At 43.4% G+C, this 25,303-nt stretch overlaps 1 protein-coding gene across 4 annotated transcripts in view; it reads right to left on the bottom strand.

Annotated features, from left to right (window-relative positions):
• Positions 1-3,540: 3,540 nt before the first annotated feature.
• The window catches only part of LOC122627860 (protein groucho-like), a 41,008-nt gene continuing 19,245 nt past the window's right edge, over positions 3,541-25,303 (bottom strand). For 2 of the 4 annotated variants that reach the window (XM_043809678.1, XM_043809503.1), the window contains 9 exons: positions 20,680-20,724; positions 18,177-18,314; positions 14,657-14,945; positions 12,318-12,343; positions 8,393-8,536; positions 7,438-8,078; positions 7,034-7,309; positions 5,666-6,269; positions 3,541-4,789 (listed from right to left, as the gene is read on the bottom strand). In XM_043809678.1, the coding sequence (XP_043665613.1) occupies positions 4,682-4,789; positions 5,666-6,269; positions 7,034-7,309; positions 7,438-8,078; positions 8,393-8,536; positions 12,318-12,343; positions 14,657-14,945; positions 18,177-18,314; positions 20,680-20,724 (2,271 nt within the window). In that variant the 3' untranslated portion in view covers positions 3,541-4,681. The remainder of the gene's footprint in view (positions 4,790-5,665; positions 6,270-7,033; positions 7,310-7,437; positions 8,079-8,392; positions 8,537-12,317; positions 12,344-14,656; positions 14,946-18,176; positions 18,315-20,679; positions 20,725-25,303) is intronic. The other 2 variants (XM_043809589.1, XM_043809767.1) reach the window with 1 other exon arrangement.

Here is a 25,303-nt window from a genome sequence, read left to right as displayed (position 1 = left end):
GCTTCGCGCGAATAAACGAATAGAATTGTTCAACGCGAATCACGAAAAACGATCGTTTTAAAAGCGTTCCGATTGGATTGAGATTTCACGAGTGCGATCGCGTTTGTTTTTCACGCGTGAAAAAAAGAGAAAAGCAAAAAAACAGAAAAAATGAAAAAGAAAAAACACGATCGATTGAATGATCATTTTATGCCGAATCGTTTCATCTATGTAATCAATGATCCTCGTAATATTTCATTTAATCCTTAAATGAAATATCATTTCTAAAGCTCAGCGATACGTTTATCTACCTGCGGACTATTCCCGACAAAAAAAAAAAAAAAAGATAGAAAAAGGAGAAAAGAGAAATAGATCATTTTTCTATTTCCATTGACCCGTATATATCGTGCACGTTCATCATAAAATGAAATCTTCTTCAAAGAGTCCACTATTCCGTGAGATAGGAAGCCGACCTCGAATATTCATATCCTGCTTGTGCGAAGATCGAACAAACACGAAAGGATTCGTTCGAGCGGTTTCGTGAGTATATATATATATATATATATATATATACATATATTATATACATATATATATATATGTATATGCGCACACACACGCATGCCGTACAAGCCTTTTCGTGGCATCCCGTATTTTTGTTAGACACCGAGGCAACCGGAAAGCGCAATCGCCAAAGGCACCATCTTTTTTATCTTACCGTTCGTTGTTTTCCCGATATATACGAAAGAACGCTTTCACGTGATATACTGCTGTACACGTACATCCAAGATCAAAAATATTCAAGCGCTCTTTATAATTTTTAAACGAGCTTGAATATACCCTTGGTCGAATAAAAAAAAAAAAAAACAAGAAACAAAAAGAAAAACGAAAAAGAAATAACACTTATCGTGAAATTATTGATAAGGATTGTGCAAGATTAGCAAGTTAAGGATGGAAATAAAACTGTAAATCGCGTTTTATCGTAAATTTATAAAGTGACAGAAATTTTTGTACGAGGATGTATTATTTATCGGAAAACACCGTGGCGCATCTGTACCTGTACGAAACTCTTTCGAAATTGAAAAGGATTTATTTGCAGAAGAAGAACAATAAGTCTTTCGTAAATAAGTTGAACCGTCCCTTATCGATAAAGGGTCCATCCGATAAAATACATAGACTCATCCGCGAGCAATTGAATCGCTTCGAAAATTTATCCCCGTTCTTCTTTTTCCGTGCATCGAAGCGTATCGGGTAACACCGTTCTCTACCTCGCTTCTCCCTCCCCTGTCTCTCTCTCTCTCTCTCTCCGGTACGAGCTTCGACGAGCAACCAAGCGAGTCGATGTTCTTCCTTTCGCTTTTGCCGGACGGACGATTTTCTTCGGTTCTCTTCGTGCTGTAAAATGGGGGAGGGGAGGAAAAGAAAAGAAAAAAAAAAAAGAAAAAAAAAAGAAGCGTTGTACTTTCCCATTCACACAAGAGCGCGAGTTGGTCGGTATGGCGGTAGCGGATGAGAACAACGAGAGAGAGAGAGAGAGAGAGAGAGAGAGAGAGAGAGAGAGAGAGAGAGAGAGAGAGAGAGAGAGAACACGTTGGCGCGCGTTTATTAGTGTCCAATTGTGACGAGAGAGGTACCGGTGAAACACGAAAGCGAGCGCGTGAACTCGCTCATTTGCGTGCCTGTTAATTTGCCACGTTTGTGTGCGCACCGGCCGCCGTTGACGCCGCCGCCGCTGCCACCGCCGCAGTGGGACGCCAACGGACAGAGGGAAAATTAGTGCCTCGCGTGTGGGTGGCGCTTTGCGTCGCTTGTCTGGCCCAAACTCTCTGCACACTCTCTCTCTCTCTCTCTCTCTCTCTCTCTCTCTACCGCACTCCTTCGCTCGTATATTCAAACGGATAAAAATCGGCAAGTCGTAAAATATCCTTCTCTACCGACGTTGAAAATCAACAGAGCCATCCGTCTTCCCTACGTAATATACAACGCATACATATACGTACACGCGTTGTATATATATGTACGTATATATACAAATATATATACATATTATATACCTATCTACCTACCCACCTACCTACCTACGTGCACACGCATATACGATCCGACACACGCTTCATGAATTCGTTATGAGAATACATTAAAGCTCTGATAAAAGAGAGGATACGCGTTGTCGCTACGTTTGCTTTTCGTCGGGGAAAAATAGAGACGCGTTCACCTCCTCCTCCTTTCCCTATGACTTCTTTACTTTTCCTTTCTTTTTATTACGAGAGCTCGTAACCTATCCCTGTTCTCTCGTAGTTTTACACGGAAACGCTCGGTTGTGCTGTCAAGTGTCGTAACGTATGCTTTAAAAACTTTATTTCATAACTACCGTCGTGCCACATAATTACGTATCACTCGAGAAACTACCTTTTTTGTTTCCCTCTACTTCTTTCCCGTATCGATTACGATTCTCTCTTTGAATACTTTATTCCACTATATATTTCTCATTGATATCGGTATAAATTAATCGAATATATGTTTTTTATAAGTTAATCTCATTGTAGCATCGAAATTAATACGTTCCTTCGTTCGCATAGACGGGACACGTCTTCCCTAACGCGATAAATCCTATCTCCGTCTCCCACTCTCGCGACCCTCTTTCTCCCTTGAATTATCCGTAATAACCGATCCGTATTTAGCTAGAGCGCGATATTCAAGATTCATCCGCGAAATGCCGTGGGCGTCCCGTCGGTCGCGCTTGGTACTCGACCCCCTCCAACTTCTAACCCTCGTAAACCTACGTAAAATTCCCCTCCTCACCCCCATATCCAGCAGGTTTCCCCGACAACGTCCCCGAGCGTCATTCCTACCGCGTCGCATATCATTACCATGCAAATACGACTCGGCGTGCGGCAAATCCCGCGTAAAATCATCCTTTCCCCGTTCAACCTCCACCCCTCTTTCTCCTTTCTCTCTCGCTCTCTCTGCTACACAACCCTCGTCGCAATACTCTTCTATATCCCGATGGCGGGCACATATGCAAAATGTGCCGCTATCATAATAACGTTACGTCGATGAACCTTCCATTGAATACGGCTGAACCGTGTGCATGCATGGCATCGCTAATTACCTACTCGGTGGTGGCTTTCGCACGGCCACCGCGATCTCTGCCATGTTCTTTACCACTACTCTGCTTTCTCCTCTTCCTCCTCCGCCTCCGCCTCCGCCTCCGCCTCCGCTTCCGCCTCCACCTATGCCTCCTATCATCTACCAGTTTCAAATTCAAATTTGCTCTCTCTCTCTCTCTCTCTCTCTCTCTCTCTCTCTCTCTCTTCTCGATCGTCTAATTCCACGGATATTAATAGATATCGACATATTTTCTATTACCCATTACCATTTTATCGTAATATATACATACGAGAAGGATTATAATGTCTCGTGTGATCACGCATAAAATTTTTGTTATTACGTTCGGAAACGATGATGGTATACGTTACGTTACTTACCTTACCTGAAAATATTTGTTCTTCGGGTCGGTGAATAAATACTCGAGGAGGAATGAAAAGTTAGTAACATTGATTTAATACGTCGCTTTATACTCTTTTATTACTTCGACTCTTATCCGTTTATGTATAATAATCTCTAAATCTCGATTAATATTTACAAAGAGTTATCCTTTTCGTGTTTGCCACCGAGCTCTCTCGGTGGACGTAGAAAAATATGACGGTATGCTCGTGATGCTCGCTATATATATATATATATATGTATATATATATATGTATATATATATATACACATACACACACATGTATATCTATGATATATACAAAATTTACAAGAGAGGCAAGATATGCGTGAGCAAAGCGTTACTTTACGCTCGTCACTATACCTTCTAATCCTAAGTAGAATTAATGTGCGATCTCGTTGCCAAAGGCGATTCATTTATGCGCGTCGAGAGAAACGGAACGAACGAAACCGCTTTTCAAGATCGCTTATTAAAGGGAGCTTATCGGAGCTCGTTGTTCGAGTCCTTTCCTCCTCGCCCTACTCCCATTCTCGTCCTTCGCCTTCTTTTACGGTAATTTAAACTTTAGTAAGGCTTGCTCGAATCTTCGAGTCACTTATTCGAGAACTTACGAAACTCGCGATTTGGACCGATTCTGTCGTTTTAACGTCGATCGGACCGTAACAAGAAAAATAATAATAATAATAATGATAATAAAAGAAAAAAAAGAAAAAAAAAAAGAAAAAGAAATTGGAAAGACAAAAGATCGAAAAGAAAATTCATAGGAAAATAATTAGAAGCAGTTTCCGTAAAACGTAAGGATCTGCTTCGTTTCGAACAATTCGAGTGAAAATCTATCTACAATCGTGTATATAAATTCACCAATGCTCTCGAGCATTTTATACTAATCGCCACCGACGGATTAGATTTAACGAGCTATCAAAATTCGGACCGTTTAACTCCTCTCGAATTTCCTTTCCTTTGTCTTCGAAATGAATCCACTTGTTGCCCGCAACTTTGCAAACGGTCTCTTTCCGTCGGTAGAAACAACAACAACAACAACAACAACAACGACGACGACGACGATGATGACGATAACAAGAACAACAACGGCAACAAAGTTGCTCGTAAATAACGTAACACACGAATTATATAGACGAACGCTTGGAAAGTGATCTTCGATGACGACGCGGAGGAGACTCCATTTGGTTTTCTTCAATAAAGAACCTCGTAGACCGTGGCCTTTTTGTCACCAGAACCGGTTACGATATACTTGTCGTCCGCGGAGATGTCACAGCTCAGCACCGATGACGATTCCTTCGACTGAAATCAATCGATCGACATATGTCCGATAGTAAAAATACGATCAAAGGACATGGAAGAAAAAGAAGAAGAAGGAGGAGGAGGAGGAGGAGGAAGAGGAGGAGGAGAAGAAGGAGAAAAAAATATATACCGAGGCGTCGAACGAGACCAACGATATAAAGGGATAAAACAAATATGCTCGCCGATACGTCATTTCTCACTAAAAATATTTCACCCTAGGAAACACGTGCGCGCGCGTTTTCCGTTTGCGAAGCCAATTTCAACGTGAAATCGAAACTACTACATCGAAACATTAGTACGTTCGATTCTATCTCTCTCGGAGTATCGTATGCACGTATGGGAAGTACCACATAGGTACCTACGAATTTTACTTTACGGGTCACAACGATCGCGCGCAGTTTATATATTATCAAGGAAAATCTGAAAAAAAAAATAAAAAAAAAAAAAAAAGAAAATAAAAAACCGTATTCTGGTTTCCCAACTGCACGGATTTATGCGGAACAAAACAAATAGAGAGGTAGTGCCAAGCGGGATGTAAAATACATTTTTGGAAACACGCCTGACGATGGAAGGCTATAGATCTTTCGAATTCGCGGCGAGAGTCTGCCTCTAAAAATCAAATATCGCGATTCGAACGAAATTTGAATTTTTATTCGAAAGTGTAATCGAAACGAGATCATCCGCTTGATTTTGCTAGTCGATCGATGAAACATTTTAACTCTTCGCCGGCCAATCTCGCCGTAAGTGAATCATTTTTATTGCGCGACACGCTCGCGAAATTTTATAATAACTCTTTTTGCAAGTTTTTAACGATTCGAAGAAAGGGAGAGTGAGAGAGGGAGGGAAAGAGAGAGAAAGAGAGAGAAACTTTCTTACCTGGAATATCGAGGCACCATAAGGCGTGCGCCAAGCGTTCAGAAGGTTGTCCTTTCCCGTGGAGACGAACCACTTGCCGCTCGAGGCAAATCTCAGGGATAACACGCAGGACTCGTGCAGATGCAATTGATACTTGTCAGGTTTTAGAGCGTGAAGTACCTCGACGTTCGAATTCTCCATGCCGACGGCGAGCCAATCGCCGGTGGGACAGTAACCGAGAGAGAAAATCTGCGACGTGAAATCGTGTTGCTGCAACTGTCTACCCTCTCGGAGATCCCAAGAGCGTACTGTGTTGTCGAGACCACCGGTCCAGAGTTTCGAGCCGTTCGCAGAGATATCTATGCAAGAGGCACCGTCCGTGTGACCTTGGAACTGTCTGACCAACGCCTGATTTTGAAGATCCCAAACGGCGATGTTTCCGTCGCTGCAGCAACTGAAGCAGACCTTGGAGTCCGGAGAGATCGCGAGAGCATAGCACGCAGGTGCCGACGAGGTCAATTCGGCTTTGATTCTCGGCGTTGGACTGGCCAGATCCCAGATACTCAATTGACTAGCCTCCCCGCCAACTATCAACGTCCTACCATCCGGCAATAGCTTCACCGATCTGTATCGTACGGGGAAACAATGCTTTTATAATGCTCGTCAAAACGAATGACGTTTTCTGATAATGTATCACAGGATCGAGTGCGATAATTTAAATAACGCGACTGTAAGAGAATACTTTAGAGATAATGTAGACGCTGGTATTAAAATTCGTTCATCGCGAGATCGTATTTTCAACGATAATTAATGCATGCTCACGGAGATTTTAATCGAACAATAGCGCACCAAATTTACATATAAGCGGGGCTAAAATATATCAAATCCGGTAAAGGTTCTACGAGGGAGAGGGAGGGTGAGGGGGTAGGGAGGGAGAGAGAGGAACGGGAAACGTGATTGCAAGAAACGTGTATGAAATTTAATTAACATACGAGCATTAACGATCACACAGCGGAGGAGCGAAACGCGAACAATTTGCCGCTTGGAATTTTATTACAATGCAAAAATACGCTTGACGTTCGTAAAATATCGAAAGAGAGAGAGAGAGAGAGAGAGAGTTTGTGCTAACGCTCGATTCCTGCGGTTTTGTTTTCATTATAAATCACTGCCGCTTTTCGAGTCGTTATTAATTTTGCAATGTAACGTCATAATATACGCGAATATCGTTCATCGTATATTTCACGCGATAAAAGTTCTATTTTTGCGTATCCATCGTTCGATGAATGCACGCAAAAGAGGAAAGTTGATCGGACCGAAAACGCAAGGAAGAGGGGAGAGGAAGAAAGAGCGTTTACAGGATCGTCGACGGAAAAGGTAATTTCCACGAACCTGATGTAGTTGTCACGTTGCAGACAATCGAGCTGCGAAACCGGCTTCGCGCTTCCAGTCCCGCCCTGACTGATGTCCCAGACCTTAACGCATCCCTTGCCACCAGTGTAAACGTACTTGGTAGGATTCGAGATCGTGACCGCGCACACGACCTCGCCGTGACTGAGAGTATTAATCTGGCGCGCGTGACGCGGTATCCCGCTTCCCATCAAAGCGTCCAAAGGGAAATTTGCAGGTTGCATTTGTCCCTCGCTCGACACGTGGAAACTGTACGCCCTGTTGGACAAAAGTCAAATGCGAAAATTGAATTTTTTCATCGGGAAACTACGGAGGGAAAAGGGGAAAAAGACTATGGGGGATAGGGAGCGAGAGAGGATAAAACGACGCGATTAATTCGTACTCACGGTTTGCCACCAGGTACCCCGACCGAGCCCACCATGGGTGCCCTCATCGTTACGTGGGGATCGTAAAGTTGTTGAAGGGAAGGCGGTGCTCTAGGTGGCGCGTAACCGTTGTAGCCGATCATGTCGACGTGAGGATGTTGAGCAGCTGGCCCGAGATGATGGGGAGGTGGTCCGGGTGGATAATGAGGAGGGTAAGGCCCAGGAACGGCACCGCCGGTAGGTGGACCTTGCAAGAGTTTCGCCGAAGCCGACGGCTTCAGACCTCCGCCGCCGCCGCCACCACCGCCGCCACCTCCGCCACCGCCACCGCCGCTACCACCGCCGCCGCCGCCGCCGCCGCCGCCGCCACCACCGACCACCGAACCGGAAGTCGGCGTGAGAGACTTCGAAATCGGCGTCGTAGCCTTCTCTCTTTCTTCCATTTTTTTTGCCGAAGGCGTGCTCGCGTTGCTGCTCGTCCCACTTCTAGGCGAATGCGGTGTTATGTCCTTTTTCGTTTGCACGCTGCTACCCAATGGCGCCACTACCACCTTGTCTATCCCATTTTCTCGAGGAGACGACCTTCCATTGACCACCGGACTCGTCGGACCCTCGCTCGCATCGTCCACCACGAGATCCTGATCGCTCTTCTCCCCGTCGCTCTGTTAGAGCCAAGAAAAAAAAAAAAGAAAAACGTGATCTCGACTCGATCGACTCTCTCCTTAATTATCTGCTTCGACCACGACGGTGATTATCTAATCGAGATTATGTATCGGCTCTCTAATGCAACCAGCGACACTCGATAGGAATCTAATTAGCGATAGAGATCTAAGCAGCCTCAGCGACGCCGATTAATCGAGGATTTCTTCGGAACGACTAAATTATAGTTCTCTCCTGTACCAGATATTTATCGTTTACCTACGCGCGTCTACCTACGTGTTGTAAACACACTTACATCGAGAAATATCGAACTTACGTGTCCGATGTCCTTGTCCTGTTCCTTCTTCATTTTCTTTATGTGGATCGAGTGATCGTGATGATTCTGGGAATGATGACCGTGATGGGACTCTTGCGGCGTTCGTGGTCGACTGTACTTGTCACCGGGAGATATGGAACTTCTCTGTAATACGAAAGGATCGTCGATTAGACTGATGATCTTTTTTTACGAAAGACGAGGAAAAGAAACGAAAAAAAAAAAACAAAACGAATAGAAAAAGAAAAAGAAAAAGAAAGAGATATTCCGAGGAGCCCGCTTAAGTGTCAATCGTTCTCAAATGAATTTAGTCGAATCAAAATATATATCCAATTTTCATAATACACGATAATAGAAACAAGACGTTTTCTACACGCAGGATGTTACGTGACAAACCATAATTATCTATGTCGATGGTTATTAACAATCGTCGGACGAGCTTTCGCGGTAATCGATTTCGATTTTAGCGGGCGACGTGAAACGTGGAACGCTCGGTAGAGCGTACTCGTTTAGCTCGCGAGGACGATATTAAAATGTAATTTTGGCTGTCAGCGCGATTACCGCACTATTAACGATCTAGTCGAGTCCACTTTTATTATCGTCGTCGAGCGTTCGCTCGCGTTCCGTGCTCGTCATCCAACGATCGATGAATTTCAATTTTACGTTTACAACCTGACGGTTTTTACGAAATTCTTTTTTCATTTGAATAAAAATATACCTACACGCGCGCGCGCACACACACACACAAACGCACACATTCGAAATTACTGCGCGTTTGTCTTTTTCATTTTTTACGTCTACGTATTTACATAAAACTCGTGTCGAACTGTTGTAGGATGTATAATTCTAACGAGGGATTCGTGAGAGTAGAGAAAAAAGAAAGAAAAAGAAACCAAAAAGAAAAAAGAAAAAAGAGAGAAAGGATTGCCGATATTCGAGTGAAATTTCTCGAATCACAAGGTGGCACGCGTCCTCAGCCATCGGTCAAGTTGTAATGAAGTATAATGGAATTCATGGCAGGAAGGGAGAACAAGAGGGAAGGTAAAAGGGTAGAAAAAGGAAAAGATAGGATGCGGTGGCCCGAAGCTCTCTCTCTCTCTCTCTCTCTTTCTCTTCATCTCTATCTATCTATCTTTATCTCCGGAGGAGTGTGAGAAGAGAACAGAAAATGAGCTGCGAGACGAAAAGGGACAGGAGGAAAGGCTTGGGGGTGGAGAAGGGAAGGGGTCGGCCTGGTAGGGCCGATAATGATTATAGAGTGGGCATGCATAACGTACGGCTGCGAGTGGAGAAAGAAAAGAAAAAAAAAAGAGATATAAAACGAAAGAAAGGAAGAGAGAGAAAAAGAGAAAAGGATGGAGGACACGAGCAGAAGGCTCAGAACGGAAAGTGCCTCGGGCACGAAGAGAGGAAGAAGAGAGGAAAATAGAATGGCAAGACGCGGAATGAGAGGGCGTCGGTGGGCGTTTCGCGGTCCTGCGATGATTACAGACTCGGCAAACCTATAATACACGCTCCGCACTCCCTTCTCGCCCTTCTTTATGGCCTACCTTCGTTTCTTTCCATTATTTTTTCCGTCTCTTTCTCTCTTTCTCTTTCTCTTTCTCCCACTCGTTTGCTCTTTCTTGTCTCACGAGCGATTCCTTTCCACTATCCCCACCTCCGTCTGTCCTTTTCTTCCTCGTTTCTCACCCCCTCTCTCTCTCTTTTTCTCTTTCTCTTTCTCTTTCTCTTTCTCTCCATTTACCTATCATGCTTTTCACGCGCGATAGCCCGTTCACTTCGCTTCTATTTAACAATTTTTTTGCGGCATCGTAAACGTCTGAAAAGTACTTTCGAGCATGTCCCTCTATTGTTCCGTAATTCGAGTTCTTAACATGTAAAAGAGCTTAACGGATTCGTAGGTACGTATTATATATAGTTATATGCATACATACGTACATATATACACATTCATACGTATTTACATATTTCACGTAATACATATTAATGCATTCGCTGTTCGCGCAAGCACGTTATAAACAACGCTGGCGGGCTCTCTCCGAGAATTGACCGAAGGCTCACGTCGCTAGGATAATTAATTCTTCGGCCGAATTAAATTAACGATCGAATCGGAACACGGGAATTATGTATATAGGTAGGTATGTACTACAAACTCGGTAGGACGCGAACGGAAGATATATCGGGCATAAATTTAACGCTTCACCTTCTACGTTTCTCTTTCCTTCTCTTAGAATAACAAAGAGATTATACGAGGTGCGCTTAAAATTCATATTTGAATTCGTAATTTCATCTCGACAAGGTGAAAACGGACAGGTAATTTTACGGAGACGGAGAATGGTGGAAAATGCGTTTGTTACGTTTTTGTTCTCTCTCTCTCTCTCTCTCTCTCTCTCTCTCTCTTTCTCTCTCTCTCTCTCTCTCTTTCTCGCTTTCGTGCTTAATCCCAGAACGTAGTAGTTGAACTTCACCCCTACCATCACCACCACCACCACCAGCAGCACCACTATTCCTCGACTACTAGCAACTACTACACAACATAGCGGCTGCCCTCGCTGTTAGTACTACTACTCCTCTTCGTGTACTTTCTCTCTCTCTCCCTCCCTCTCTCTCTCTCTATTTCTCTTTCTCTCTTTCCATGCGGCCACTTTCCGTGGCTCTCGAGCGTCCGTCGAAAACATAAATTGCACCGTAGAGAGAGCGGGTATACGCGAAGCAGCAGCCGGCACCACGGCGCGCCGCTCGTTTCTACCACCCTTCGCGAGCACGAAAAGTTACACGCGTGTAATCTGCGTGTTATACACGAAGCTACGTTGAGTACCAGCACGCTCGAGTACGCTTGCACGCGCTGCTTCTCTCTGACTTACGACTCGACTACGTGTGCTTGTGCGTCTCTCTGCGAAAGCACTCTTTTCTTTTCTTTTCTTCTCTTTTCTTCTCTTCTCTTCTTTCCTCTTCTTTCCTCTTCTCTTCTCTTCTCTGCTCTGCTCTGCTCTGCTCTGCTCTGCTCTTCTCTTTTCTTTCTTCTTGCAAAGAGAACTCGCCCTCGCCAAAATATGCTAATTGCGTTGGACAAGTTGCGGGAACGTTAAAAAACCTAACCCTTCCCCGTCGTATCTTCATCTTTCATAAAATTTTTGGCAATAAGCGCCATCCTCGTCCTCTCTTGTCGCTTACCACCCCACCGACGATTATCAACGAGTCCAATTGCCACGATTTCACGGCTAATCGGATTATTAATTTGACGTTTCGATAAATAATTTATATGCCCAGTTCTCCGAATGAGAAATATTTAACGATGCGCGAGATCGCGTTGCTATAAATTTCGATGCGAGATTCGTAACCGTGTAGATACCTACATACACGCATGCATGCATACACACACACACACACACACGCATGCATGCATACGTGCATACATAGACACGGTGCGTTCAGCTGTGCATGTAGGTACGTACGAAGTAGCTACGTGCATATAAACGATGCAATAACAGCAATATCCGAGGCGAACGTTCCGCGCGAGCGTTGATTACGACCGCGAGAGAAAAAAAAACAGCTTTATCGCCTTTCATCGCGCCGACATTCGACGCGGATAATGGGGAAATTCGTTACGATCGAGAGCCGCTTGCAGCGCTTGGGAACATTAAAAAAAAAAAAAAAAGACAAAAAAAAACAAAAAAAAAAGCAAAAAAAGAATCGTTTAGCCCCGTACACTCACGTATGTACGCATATGTACGTATCTCCACGTAAAAGTGTATTATCCGATCGCAAAATTTGTAGCTCGCGTGACTCCTTTACGATCTCCCTTTCTCGGGAGTAAGATGCGGAAAAATCGAACGTTTTCTTTCTTTCTTTCTTTCTTTCTTTTTCGATTTTTTTTTCTTTGTTTTTTTTTTTTTTTTTTCGTTTAAATCGTTCGCCTACTCACGTGTCTCTCCTCGGTCGAGCTAAGACCTGCAACAGAATAAAAAAAAAAGTATCTCGTTAGCCCCGACTTTCAATGAATAGAGAACTACCGACGTCGTATTCGTTTTTATATTTCACCTTTAACTACTTTTTCTCTCTTTTCTTTTTTTTTTCTTTCTATTTATTTCCTTTTTTTTCCTTTCTCCCTTTTATTCCTTTTAATCATCGAAAACGATTTTCACTCCGTCCGACGGAGCGTGGAAAGAGTCTAGAAAAAGCGAGCGGTGGAAAACGTACACGCGCGAAACGCGTCGATAAAATGTTAATAACATAGAAAGGGATGTGCGAGGTCTATGGAAGAGAGAGAAAGAGAGAGAGACAGAGTGTATGTGTGAGAGAGAGAGAGTGAGAGTGAGAGGAAGGGAGGGAAAACGGCACCCGTATAAATGATCTTCATGCATATTTATGCGCTTTTCGCTGAAAACCGCCGGTGTCCGCTAACAGGGTGACGCAACACGCTCTCGTCTCTCGAAAGCGGATACCCGAAAAGCGCTTTGGAAATTTCCGGGCAAGCGAACCGACTCGTGCACCATCCCCATCATATCCTCCTCCACCTCCTCCTCTCCCTCCTCCCCTCCCTCCTTCCTCTTCCCTCTCGTCACTCCTCGTCGCTCTTCTCCTCCTCTCCCTTTGCGTCGCCTAGATACTACATATTTTTTTTCAGCGCCCTGCACACCGCACCTCTGCGCCCCACCCCCCCACTATCCCAACCACGCCTGGACGCGGGCTTTTCATTCGACGGAAATGATATATGTATGTACATACGCGTCGAGTATCGCGAGATCAAACGAGGTTCGTCTACAAAAGAGTAGAAAATTTCGTTTTCTATGGCTCTGGTCGAATGAAATCTTTTCGAAAATCTCTTGTTATATACAGGGTGTCCTTAATACGTAGTAACAAGTTGGTATTTATATCGAACGTTTCACATCAACAGACTCTCGTCGAGAGACGAATGAATGAATCACGCTTTAATAATATCCCCTTTTAAAATACAGACATCGTTTTGTAAGCATTTATGCGAATCATTCTTTAAACGCTAGAGATATTCTTTAACACGCGAAAAACTTCCTTTATACGTCCCGATCGTAGATACGAAAACAGTGAAAGAAATTCATAAAATCATCTTTCCTCTTTCTTATCAGTTAACATCGATATATGTAATTCCTTACCTTTTATCTACGAGGAAGTGCTCGAAACGAGCACGTATAGCGTCCGAATGCAAACCTATAATTACCGCGCCACATTGTGTCTTATCTTTTCACAAATTTCAGACGTTTATTCTATACAATGGCATAAGCGCGTTCACCGTTGTCCTTTGGTTATACCAACTCGGTTTACGATAAGGATCGTTGGAACGGAAAAATGGTCAAAGATCACGAACGAATATGCGAACGTATTTTTTTTTTACTTCCTCCTCCTCCTTCCGTCCTTTCTTTCTTTCTTTCTTTCTTTTTTTCTTTCTTTTTTATCTTCTTTTCTTTTTTATTTATATATTTTTTTCTTCACTGTTTTCGTGCCTCAAAGCGTAGTACACGACGAATACTAGGAGCGCGTGTTAAGGTACACCCTGTATATACGTATATATATAACCAAATAATTTCATATACTTTTTCTCGACTCGACGCGATAAGGTTCGCGTGTGCCGGTAACATCATGGATTATCATGTCCCATCGAGACTTTCGCTCGACAACACAACGCGATATGGGAGCGCTCGTGAGGCATGTAACGACGCGACGCAACGCAACGCAACGCAACGCAACGCAACACAACGCAACGCAACGCAACGCAACGAACGCAACGCAACGCAACGCAACGCAACGCAATGCAACTAAATTTAACTCGACTCGACTCAACGCGACCCGCGTTTTCGATCATTATGCGGAAGAAACTAAACACGCGATCTGTCGTTATTCCGCGTCTAACGTAGTATATACCACTTGGATACCATGTACGTATAACAAAAAGGTCCTTCCACGCTACGAGACGAATATCTCCTAATTTATATCTGAAACGTTAACCTCTCTAGTCGCTACATTTCCTTCTCTCAACTCCTTATTATTATTATTTGTTTAATCGAATTATTAAAGACGTACGAATACGATCGAAAAGAAATTTATGACGAACGTAAAAAAAAAAAGAAAAGAGAGAGAGAGAGAGAGAGAGAGAGAGGATCGAACATTTGCTATAAGATTTTACGTTCAACGCTTCATACATTTTCGTACGTCTTTGTATCGATACGGAATATATGAAATTTTCGATAAAATCGATTAAATCGAGGATGTAAGAAGAAATAAACTAACCACCGTTACTTTTGAGATCGTCCGGTTGACCACGATGAATCTCCGGCTTAGCTAGCATCGAAAGCGGATGAGCTGCCGTCGTTCCGGGTGTCGTCGCTGCACCCGGAGTCAGTCCAAGACCGAGCAAAGCCGCGGAAGCGGATGTCGGTACCGGAAGGCCAGCAGCTGGTCCCAATCCGGGTAAACCGGGGATTCCTGGATGTGCGCCTATAGCCGCTCCTGGTGGCAGTTGTTGAGCGTGCATTTGTTGCAGTAGTCGCGGAATATCGGGCCTCTGTTGTTGCAACGTCTACAAGGAAAACATAATTATACTTAACGAGCGTGAACGTATGTGTGTCAATGTTTTTTATTTCGATAGGTTTCATACGTTCTCACAAGGACGTGCAAACCACCGACAGTGTTTATGGTAAAGAAAAGAATATTGTCAACGTAACGGTTTAAGTGCGACGTTTCGAGAGACGAGCTCGAGTTAAAATTTGCTAAACGAATAAATAAGAATCGTATAGAGAAATCGAAACGTGACTCTATTCTTAGGTTTAATATCCTAAATAAAATATATTTAGAGGAGGTGTCGACAAAGTGATTCTTCTCTCGTTACTATCCACCCTTTTAAAACGCGGACAGGTACGGGTATTTGTCTAGGAGCTCGCTCTTCTCGTATTACCCACCCTACCGAAGAAGAAACGTAAACGCCGATGGGATCGTGTGCGTTCGAAAAACCGAAAAGAGAGGAGAGACACGTAGCTCTTGTTCATACATAAGCATGTAACTCCTGTATATATTATAGAAAGGGAGAAGGAAAGAGTATCGAACGTGTTGTAAATGGTAGGGTCAAAAATAGAAAGCGTTAAGGAAGACCAATAGGAGAGAGGGTCGGACGGCCGGTCCGTCGAGCCCTGGGGATTGCGACATTTGTATATACGTATAATTTTGTGTGCGATAGTGTGCGTGTTCAGATCGTAAATGTGAAAGGGGAGACAGGGGGAATCCCGATAAACTCGTTACGCGTGCGAATCGTGCTTATCGTGGATTTCACTTTAGGCACTTAGGGGTGTGCAAAGAGAGAGCGAGAGAGAGAGAGAGAGAGAGAGAGAGAGAGAGAAGAGCCTGAGGGGTTCGCCAGCACTAGGGGTGGATTATACGAAATAATCCCTCTCGGGCTACGCGCCGATTGTGTGCGATAGTTATTTCCCCGTCTCCGCCCAGTGAACTCGCCCCAAGGGCTGCGGATTGCCTTCTCTATGTAGGTTCCTTGCTTGGAATGAGTCGCCGGGAGAAGGTCACGTAGGTATATATACGTAGGTACATAGATTCCCGTCGGTGCCAAGACCAGCCAACGTTTATCTCTCCGGGGACGTATTTGCGGCCCGCTACCGGCACGTACGCGAGGAAGTACCGTGCAATTTGCCCCCCGGCCACTCGACTTCCGGTTTAAGGGCCACACCGACTCGAGTTTCCTGCTACCCCTCCAGAGAACTCCCTTCCTCGACTTTGAGTCCGGATTCATCACGTGCCACTTTATTATCCTCTCTCTCTCTCTCTCTCTCCCTCCCTCTCTTTATCTCTATCTCTATCTTTATCTTTCTCTTTCTCGCTCTATTTCGCTCTTGAATGTTAAATCGTTGGTAATATCGAAAAGTCGCTGCTTTGTTCTTCGACGATGTAAATCCTCGTGCACACGATTTGTATTCAAATAGCAAACGATCGAACGGAACGTAATAGTCCTAAACGAGGTTTAACGCTGCGTGAATAATACCTAAGACCGGATAGACAGATATTTATGAGGAAAATGCGACAAAGTCCTAAGAGTAAAAGAGAGAGAGAGAAAGAGAGAAACCATCCCTCAAGAAGAACTACAAAAGAGGGGTTGCGTCACGTTGAAAGTAGGAATGGTTAAGTCTCGAGGTGAGACTCACCCCTTACCTGCGCGTTAAACGCAGCGGGGTAAGAGCGTGACAAAAAGCCGTGTGGGGCTGTGTAAGAGCACGATCGCGTGTGTACGAGAAAGACAGACGCAGGAGAGAGAGGGAGAGGAGAGAAGGGAGCTCGAAGGGCTGCTGCGTTCCGTGTGCAGTATTATTAAACGAAATATTGATTCAAGCCCTGTTTACCGAGTAATACATATTCATGGAGGGTTGGCGCTTCTGTCTATTTGCCCTCATCGCCTCCAGAACGCGTCTCCCCTCTCGAACTCAAGCCCCCTCTCCTCCCCACCTTTCTCTCTCACTCTCTCAATTCTTCCAGTCTACCCTATTACCGATACACCACCTGACTACCGAAGAACCACATGACCGTTTTTCACCCTGCACTCCCTTTCGTTTCTTCTTTTATCTTTTTTCTCTCTTTCTCTCTTTCTTTTTCTTCCCTTTTGTCCAAACGAAGGTGGCCTTCTTCCTCTTGCTTCCTTTCTCCGTCTCCGTTGTCCTCCTCTTTAACTCTTTCTTATTCATTCTTTAGCATACACGGTACGGAACAACGATCTCGTCCGAGTTTACTACCCTTTCGATTACATACGCATGACAGTTCTTATATCTGTTTCTTTTTTCTTTTCTTTTTTTTTTCGTTTTATACAAACCCTTTCTCCCCGTCCCAATCCGTTTCATCGAAGGAATAATCGTGGTCATTCTCCGTATTTGAAGACACCGAGCTTGATTTCCCGCACACGTTAGTTTAAGCTTTGCTATCGGCGACTGGAAAATTATTCGAGTCATGCACGCGAAGAGGTAGAAGAGAGAAAGAGAGAAAGAGAGAGAGAGAGAGAGAGAGAGAGAGAGAGAGAGAGAGAGAAAGAGACAGAGGAAAGGGGAGTACTAATTTGGAACTCAATTATACGCGACGAGTCGCCACCAATTTTGAATGCCAATTTCGAACGAGTAAGCGTTCTTATCGTCTCGATACAAAAATACAAGTTTCCTCGTTATATTAAGTATGAACGGAACGATCGTCGACGAGAAATATATCGTTTATTTATCGTAGTTTGCATCCTCGATAGCTTCGATCGATACGCGTATGAAATTTATTTGTTTTTCAATGTATATCCCACCGATATTTTCCTTTATTATCGAGAACCATTCCGTTTCTTTTCTTTACCGTGATCGTTTTTATATATGCATGCGATTTGAATGAAACGGAGAACGCTTTTAAGATCCCAAAGAGTTAATAAAATTTTTGTCGACTCGTATAATAAACGTATTTTAACGTTTCACACCTCCCTCTTAGTTATTTCGCGTTCAACCGGTTTTACTTCAGCGATGTGTTACGACGTTCGAATATAAATAGAAAGACTTCAATCTTGGTCGTGAGGTACGACAATGACGACGAGAATGCCAAAGTCGATTGCTGAAATTAACTGGGGGTATCGTATCGGCGAATAAAAATTATTGAGATATTAATTACGCCGAAGTAAAGTAAATTATATCGAAGCGAGAGTATATCGTAAAGGAATTACGTTTAAGCGAGGATAAATTTATTTATTCTGTTTTTTCTCTTTCCTTTTCTTTAAAACTTTAATCGTACTTACCCCTATTATGGAATTGAGTTCCGTCATGGTAACTTGTTTCGCCCTATCGACAGCCGTAGCAACTTGCTGCTGATGTTCCTGAGAAAGAAACGGCAGGATCTGGGCGATAATGGCGTTCAGTCTCTTCGATATCTCGGTCTGCGGGATATAAAAAAGAAAAAAAGGCGCATCGTAATTAAAACGTCCATTAACGTAACGATGATCGCGCCTCTAAGCCGTGAGAAGAAAGGAGGTAAAAAAAGGAGAGGGAGAGAGAGAGAGAGAGAGAGAGAGAGAGAGAGAGAAAAGAGAAATGAAGAAAAAAAGAAAGAAGGCAAAAAAAAGAAAAGAGATGATAGCTTTGACTTTTTCGACGAAAATGCAGTCGTCGGTAAGGACAACCGCCAACCGCCAGGAGGGTGAACGAAGAACTCGGAGGAAAAGAGGAGCGGAATATCGCGTTGCACGCTCTGTGAGCTTTTATAGAAATTATAAAGCACTTATACGTATTATATAGCGCAGACGGCATAAAATAAAAAAAACATCGTGGCTTAGCGAGAGCGTAATACCTCTCTTCTCCATCCTCTTCCATTTTTCGCCATTATACGAGATGCTCGATGGCTGCGAACGATAGCTCTTCTCATATATTAATACATTGCTGTACGAGATACGTACGTGTATTTTTACGTATATGTATGTCACGCGAGGACGTTTTATGAAATGTCTTTAAATTTTTATAAACGGCTCTATTGCTGGACCGACTGTTCGATATCCATTCGTAATATATGTACGTATACACGTATAACAAATGTATCTACGAATGTATATCTACGTATGAAGTAAGGTTCCGAAGTATTATATCGTATATTATATCATAAGATTCTACATGTCATAATAGACAACGAGCGACTAGTTTTTAACTATAAATCGCATTTAAAAGCTTGACTGATTCGGCTGATATGAATGCGAGTTGAAAGATGATTTTCAAGAGGTGTCATCGAACTACGTAGCTAAATATTTTTTTTTCTTTTTTTTTTTTAAAAAAAAGAGTAAAAGAAAAAAAGGAAAAGAAGCAAAGAGATTCGGAGTTTCCTTGGAGTCAAGAGCGCTCGTATTTTGAAAGCTTGAAAGGACAGGCTTGGCGAGAGAGAGAGAGAGAGAGAGAGAGAGAGAGAGAGAGAGAGAGAGAGAGAGAGAGAGAGAGGGTGCGCTTTCCTCTATTTTAATCTCGGGTAACTCGTGCCAACACCGCAGAAATGAAGCCACGCGAGGTAGAGAGACTCCGAATTGGACGAGTAATGAGAAGAGATTAAAGATAAAGCTGTCGGAATAAGTACAGCGAAACGTTTAACAAGAACCGAGGAACATGTGAGAGGACATCCCGAGAGATTTCGAGTATTATATACATACATACGCGCGGATATAATAAGTATGCGATACACGTATAAAACGAATCCTTTAACGCGAGATATCGAAAAACGATCGCACGAAAATGTCGATTCTTCGTCTTGCATAATTTGTACCGATCGAAGTAAAAAGAAGACGAAAGGAAAAAGAGAGAAAAAAAGGGAAAAAGAAAAAGGGGAAAAAAATAGAAGAAAACGAAAGAAAGAAAGAAGGACAAAAAATGAAAAACATTTTTTTCTCGAGGCGTTAAATCGAGAAGCCATCGTACTGTGTAAAAAAGAAAAAAAGAAAAAAGAAAATAAATAAAAGAAAAATACATCGAATATCCTTCTTCTTTCTCTTTCTCGTTCTTCGGTTCCAACGTTCCTTTCGTTAAATCGTTACTCGTGTCGTCGAGTCATCGCGGCAAATGTTTATTCGCCGGTATATACTCCGAGCAAACTTATCTCACCTTAATGACTTTGGCAAACATGCGACGTTCGACGAGACGCGCGACGTCTCCTCTCGCGGTAACGCAGTCGGAAAATAAAACGCCACTCGAAGGAGGAAAACGAGAAGGAGGAGGAGGAGGAGGAGGAAGAGGAGGAGGAGGAGGAAGAGGATCGTGATAAAGAGGAAGTGGAATGAGACGGTGAAAAGAGGATATTGCGAGAACGTACAAGTGTCTATATGCAGACCGAACGGTATAACGTGACCATTTTTAATCTTTTCGAAATGAAAAAAAAAAAGAAAAAAAAAGAAAAAAAAAGAAAAAAAAACGAAAAACGTAATAAATTGAATTTATAACGAATTTTCATAAACAAGAAAGAAAAAATAAAACAAAAAAAATAAAAAGAAAAAAAAAGAGAAAGAAAGAAAGAAAAACAAAGAAAGGAAGAATGAAATTTCATTTGGGAAGCGTAACCAACGATGGAAATATTGGAGGAGCCAAGCTCGAATTCGTTATGCGATTCACGCTACATAGATATGTGTGTACGTATGTATGTATGTCAGATATGAGGAAAACGACGTCATATTGTTTCGAGCAAGACACATGTGTTTTTCTTTGCGACTCGACGTTGTGACACGTGCGTCATTGTAAAAATGGCAAAATTACTTGAATGCAAAAGATATTTACCTGTTTGTGCATCTCGACGTTTAGGCCGTACGACATCTCGTAATACTGCAACAAAGAGAAAAAAAGGAGGACAAGTTTATCATTTTCTTCGATCGAATTCTTTAAAACCCAAGCTGCAAGAAATATACCGATAGAACGTACAAAAACGTCGTACGAATTAATTTTCAGGAATTCGAGGCGTTCGCCTCTAATTGCGTTCTCTCGGTCTCTCCATGTAAATTGATACGACGACTCGTGTCTCGTTTCTTCGTCCTATGTAAGTACGTATTTACGTAAAATGTACTTACGTACACGACGTACGTACGATATATGTATATATGTATGTATGTATAATATATGTATGTATGTATGTATACATATATGCATGTATGAACGTACGTATATATGTATGCACGTCCGTACGCAAGTATTACCTGGCTTCGTTTCACGTTCACGACGACGACGCATTTGGTAGCGCAGTCGTTCACGGCTTAATTAAGACGCGAGAAAAGATACTCGGCTGTTCCCGAAGCGATACTCGAAGATTTCGAATCTAGTTAGAGGTTGTTTCGTTTCTTCAACACGCCTGTCTCTTCTATAACCAACGCAACGTTTTCATCTAATTAAATCGAATTTAATAGACGTAAAATAAGTGCGAGATAACGATAATAATTTTCCAGAGGATTTTGCGCTTAACGAAGAGAACGTCCTTCGATCGAACACTTTCTTTTCTTCTCTCAACTGCGCGAACGTAATTGCGCAAAACAACAAGGATAGCCTTCGGCGGCACCACTGGCCGTGGTTTTTGCGGTTGTCCTTGTTTAACTTTCTACAATTTTCTTCTCTCTCTCTCTCTCTCTCTCTCTCTCTCTCTCTTTCTTTCTCAGCCGTTTAACGTGGCGAGCATTAGCAAGCGAATCAGCGCGCCGGTAGCAATTTAGCATCGTTTGCCAGATTTGTCCCAGCCTCCGAGCTTCTTTATCGAAAAAGAAAAATTTTTCTAGTGCGACCCTCTCTCTTTTCCTTTTCCACACCGAAGTCGACCGAGTCACACACGGAGGTCATTAGTCAGAGAAACGAGATAGTTGGATAATAGTGGTAGTAGTAGTCGTAGCAGTTGCAATTGCAGTAGCAATGACGGTAGTAGTAACAGTAGCGATACTAACAGTAGTAGTAGTAGTAGTAGTGTAGTAATAGTAATAGTGGTAGTGGTAGTAGTAGCAGTAGTACCTAGTTGGACCGTTTCCGCGGTAACGCGTTATTAATTATCCTTTAATCGCGATAAACGTAAGCGGTGCTCGCAGTTGGTGCCATAAAGAGAAGTGGAGATAGAAGTATTACGTGTGTATGAAAAAGAGAGAGAGAGAGAGAGAGAGAGAGAGAGAGAGAGAGAAGAGAGGGAGGAAGAAGCAAGTAGCAAAACGCGTGCAATGCACGCTCTCGAGTGCTCGGCTTACAGGTTCTTAATCTTACGGGCCATTAGCCCGGTAATTACACGGACGAATTAATTGCGTCGTAAGTAAGTTATTTCTCTCGCGAGAGAATCTAAGAGAGGAAGGAGGAGAAAGAGAAGGAGTAGGAGAAGGAAGGAAATGGGAGGGAAAGTAGACGGAAGGAAGGGGTGTAACTGGTAAAGAGAGGATGACGACGACGACGACGACAACTACAACTACTACTAGGAGAACGAAGGTAGTTAAGATCGAGTAAGGAAGATGCGAGAAAACGAGGCAACCTCTTCCAATTGGAAGAGTATCGATTAACGTCGACGTCGGCGGATCTTGTAGGCGTGAAGAATCATCTTCGTCGACCTCTCATCGCGGAAGAAAGAAAAAAAAAAAAAAAAAACAAGAAAAAAATGAAAAAGAAAGGAAGAGCTAGAAAATTTCGAACGATCGTTAACCAAGTATCCGGTGTAATTAATTGATAATTATCGGTGCGAAAGGTGTCGAGCACGTTGATCGATATTTAAAATTACATGGATGCGTCTAGGTGTCGAGGGGAGCGGAGAGGAAGCAGCGGCACGATTCGCAATGAGTCGAATTATGAGATACAACGTGTGTCGGTAGGACTCGTAGGAGAGAGAGAGAGAGAGGGGGGGGCGAGAAGGCAAAGGATTGAGTGGAACGAGAGGGAGTGAGGATGAAAGAGCAGAGTTCTCGTTCGTGGTTCGCGTCGATAAATCTCTGCACCGAACGTAGACTTCCTTTAACTACTGCGCCTCCTCCTCCTCCTCCAGCTCCTCCTCCTCCTCCTTCTCGTCCTTCTCCTCCTTCTCCTCCTCGTCGTCGTGTCGGCCGTGTCGGCTCGTCCGCTTGATTAATCGTGTTTAAACTAGTCGCCTCCGCGCGCCAATTAAGTCCGTACAACGTTCGTGTTCAAGAGAGAGAGAGAGGGAGGGAGAGAGAGAAAGAGACAGACAAACAGAGAGACAGACAGAGAGAAAGAGAGAAAGATATATATATATATAGAGAGACGGTAAAAACAAGATCGAGAGAGTAAGCGAGGATGAAGGAGAGGTGGAGACGATGGACACCCTTCTCTACCATACTTCTTCCTTCTACGTTATAGCTATTACCCCATCGACATCGACTCTTCCTGACACAAAACAGGAACACGTCGTGAACCGAAAGCAAAACAGCAACGCAACGTCGTTGTTCCAATGTTACTTGCTTGCTAGCTTGCTAGCTTGGTTGGTTGGTTGGTTGGTTGGTTGGTTGGTTGGTTCGTTGGTTGGTTGGTTCGTTGGTTGGTTGGTTGGTTGCTTGCTTGCTTGCTTGCTTGCTTGCTTGCTTGCTTGCTAGGTTGCTTGCTGCCTGCCACCGGCCCGTGAGGGACAACAATAAATTAGTATCGAGCCGATGTGCACGTGGTGGCTAACAAGATCACGTACACGCGCTTAAAATATACACGTTGGTGTGACACGACTGAGAGAGAGAGAGGGAGAGAGTGAGAGAGAGAGAACGCGCGTGCGTGCGTGCTTCGAACAGAGAGAGAGAGAGAGAAAGAGAGAGAGGGGTGGAGGGTGCGCGTTGAAACGCGTCCCGCATATCGTCGCGCGATGAATGTAGAATAGAACGCGATACGTTGCAAAGTAATTACGCACGAACCATTAACCCCCGACCCGAGCCAAAGTATTAATTGCCTTCTGCTTTCTCTCCTATCGTTGAAATTTTGATAAACGAATCGTTCCTTCGTCTACGTAAGTATCCGTTCCTCTCAGGATTCTCGATCTATCGAAATCGAATTTGTAAATTTCGAGATGATCGTTGCATAGTAAAAAAAAAAAAAAAAGAAATACGCGATAATGGACAGTCGAACGAATTTTTACAATTTTGAATCTAACGATAAATCGATTTTTAAATCGTCGCGTGACGATCAATTATCGGATCTGTTCTCATAGTTCTATTTCGTTAAATAACCTTTGAGACCTCTACGACGTTGATTGAAAATATCTAAAATAGAACGACAGGTCAGGATTCAACGCGATAGATCGGGAACAACGCGAGATCGGGGAGTCTCGGTCGATCGTTTCTGGCCACGAAGAGAATACCTTTCGAAATTGGCAGGTCAACTTGCACGAAAGCGATCCCTGTTGTTGGTGGCTCGTTCGAACTTGGTAAACTTGACACGCGTGTACCGAGCCAAACGGGTCGCACTTGGTTTCTCTACTGTCTCTTCGTTGGCATCAAAGCACAAAATCTCGGAACGTGTGGAATTGTAATTAACGTTAAGCGGACAAAGGATATCCAAGAAGAGATAGAGATAGAGATAGAAATAGAGAGAAACAGATATAGCGTAGCCATCGTCGTAAAGCCCATTTTACGAGCTCGTAAAAGAAGCTATCGACTTGACCGAAATTCGACGCTGTCGATCGGCATCCAATTCGTCGAAACGTATTCCCTTTGGAAGAAGCTTTTCCAATGGCGTCTATCGATCGATAGAAAAAGCACCTTGAAAAGAATTCGGTATAGGAGAGAGTCGTTTCGAGTTTGAATCGATACATCGACCGATAAAAACAAAAATAAGAAAAAAATCAAAGGGAGAAGGAAAAGAGAGAGAGAGAGAGAGAGAGAGAGAGAGAGAGAGAGAGAGAGAGAGTCGTTTCCAAAGATGTTCGAGTTAAAAGAAACTCGTTAATTACGCGTTCTTTTTATCTCCGACAAGTTTCCACGCAAAGTCACGCCGATATAGCACGATAGCCGAACAGGTCCATCGTAATTAGCTGACTCTGCCTGAACTCGATCGACCGCGGCGTGAACGTTGAATACAGAGAGATGAGAGAGAGGGGGAAGGGAGAGGGGAGAGAGAGAGAGAGAGAGAGAGAGATAACTAGCAAGCCAATGAGAACGACCACGTAATCCAAAGGCATTAACCAGCCGTTGGACAACGGTCCGCCATTACTACGTATTAGTTTGTCATTAGATACCCGAAGCACGAGCAACGTGACTTCGGTAAATCGATGAGCACCACTGGCTCTTAGTATCATTAGCTATGCACGATAGGAGTATACCGCGTGCTCGCTCGTGTGTAAGCTAGAATAAGTATACATATAGAGAGGAGTATGTGTCTATAGATATGGATATACCTACGTATATACGTTATACACGTGAAATACAGAGAGAGAGAGAGAGAGAGAGAGAGAGAG

The sequence above is a fragment of the Vespula pensylvanica genome, chromosome 1 (genome assembly GCF_014466175.1).
Source record: "Vespula pensylvanica isolate Volc-1 chromosome 1, ASM1446617v1, whole genome shotgun sequence".
Taxonomy (NCBI): Eukaryota; Metazoa; Arthropoda; class Insecta; order Hymenoptera; family Vespidae; genus Vespula; species Vespula pensylvanica.
This window is presented reverse-complemented; position numbering and strand designations above follow the sequence as displayed.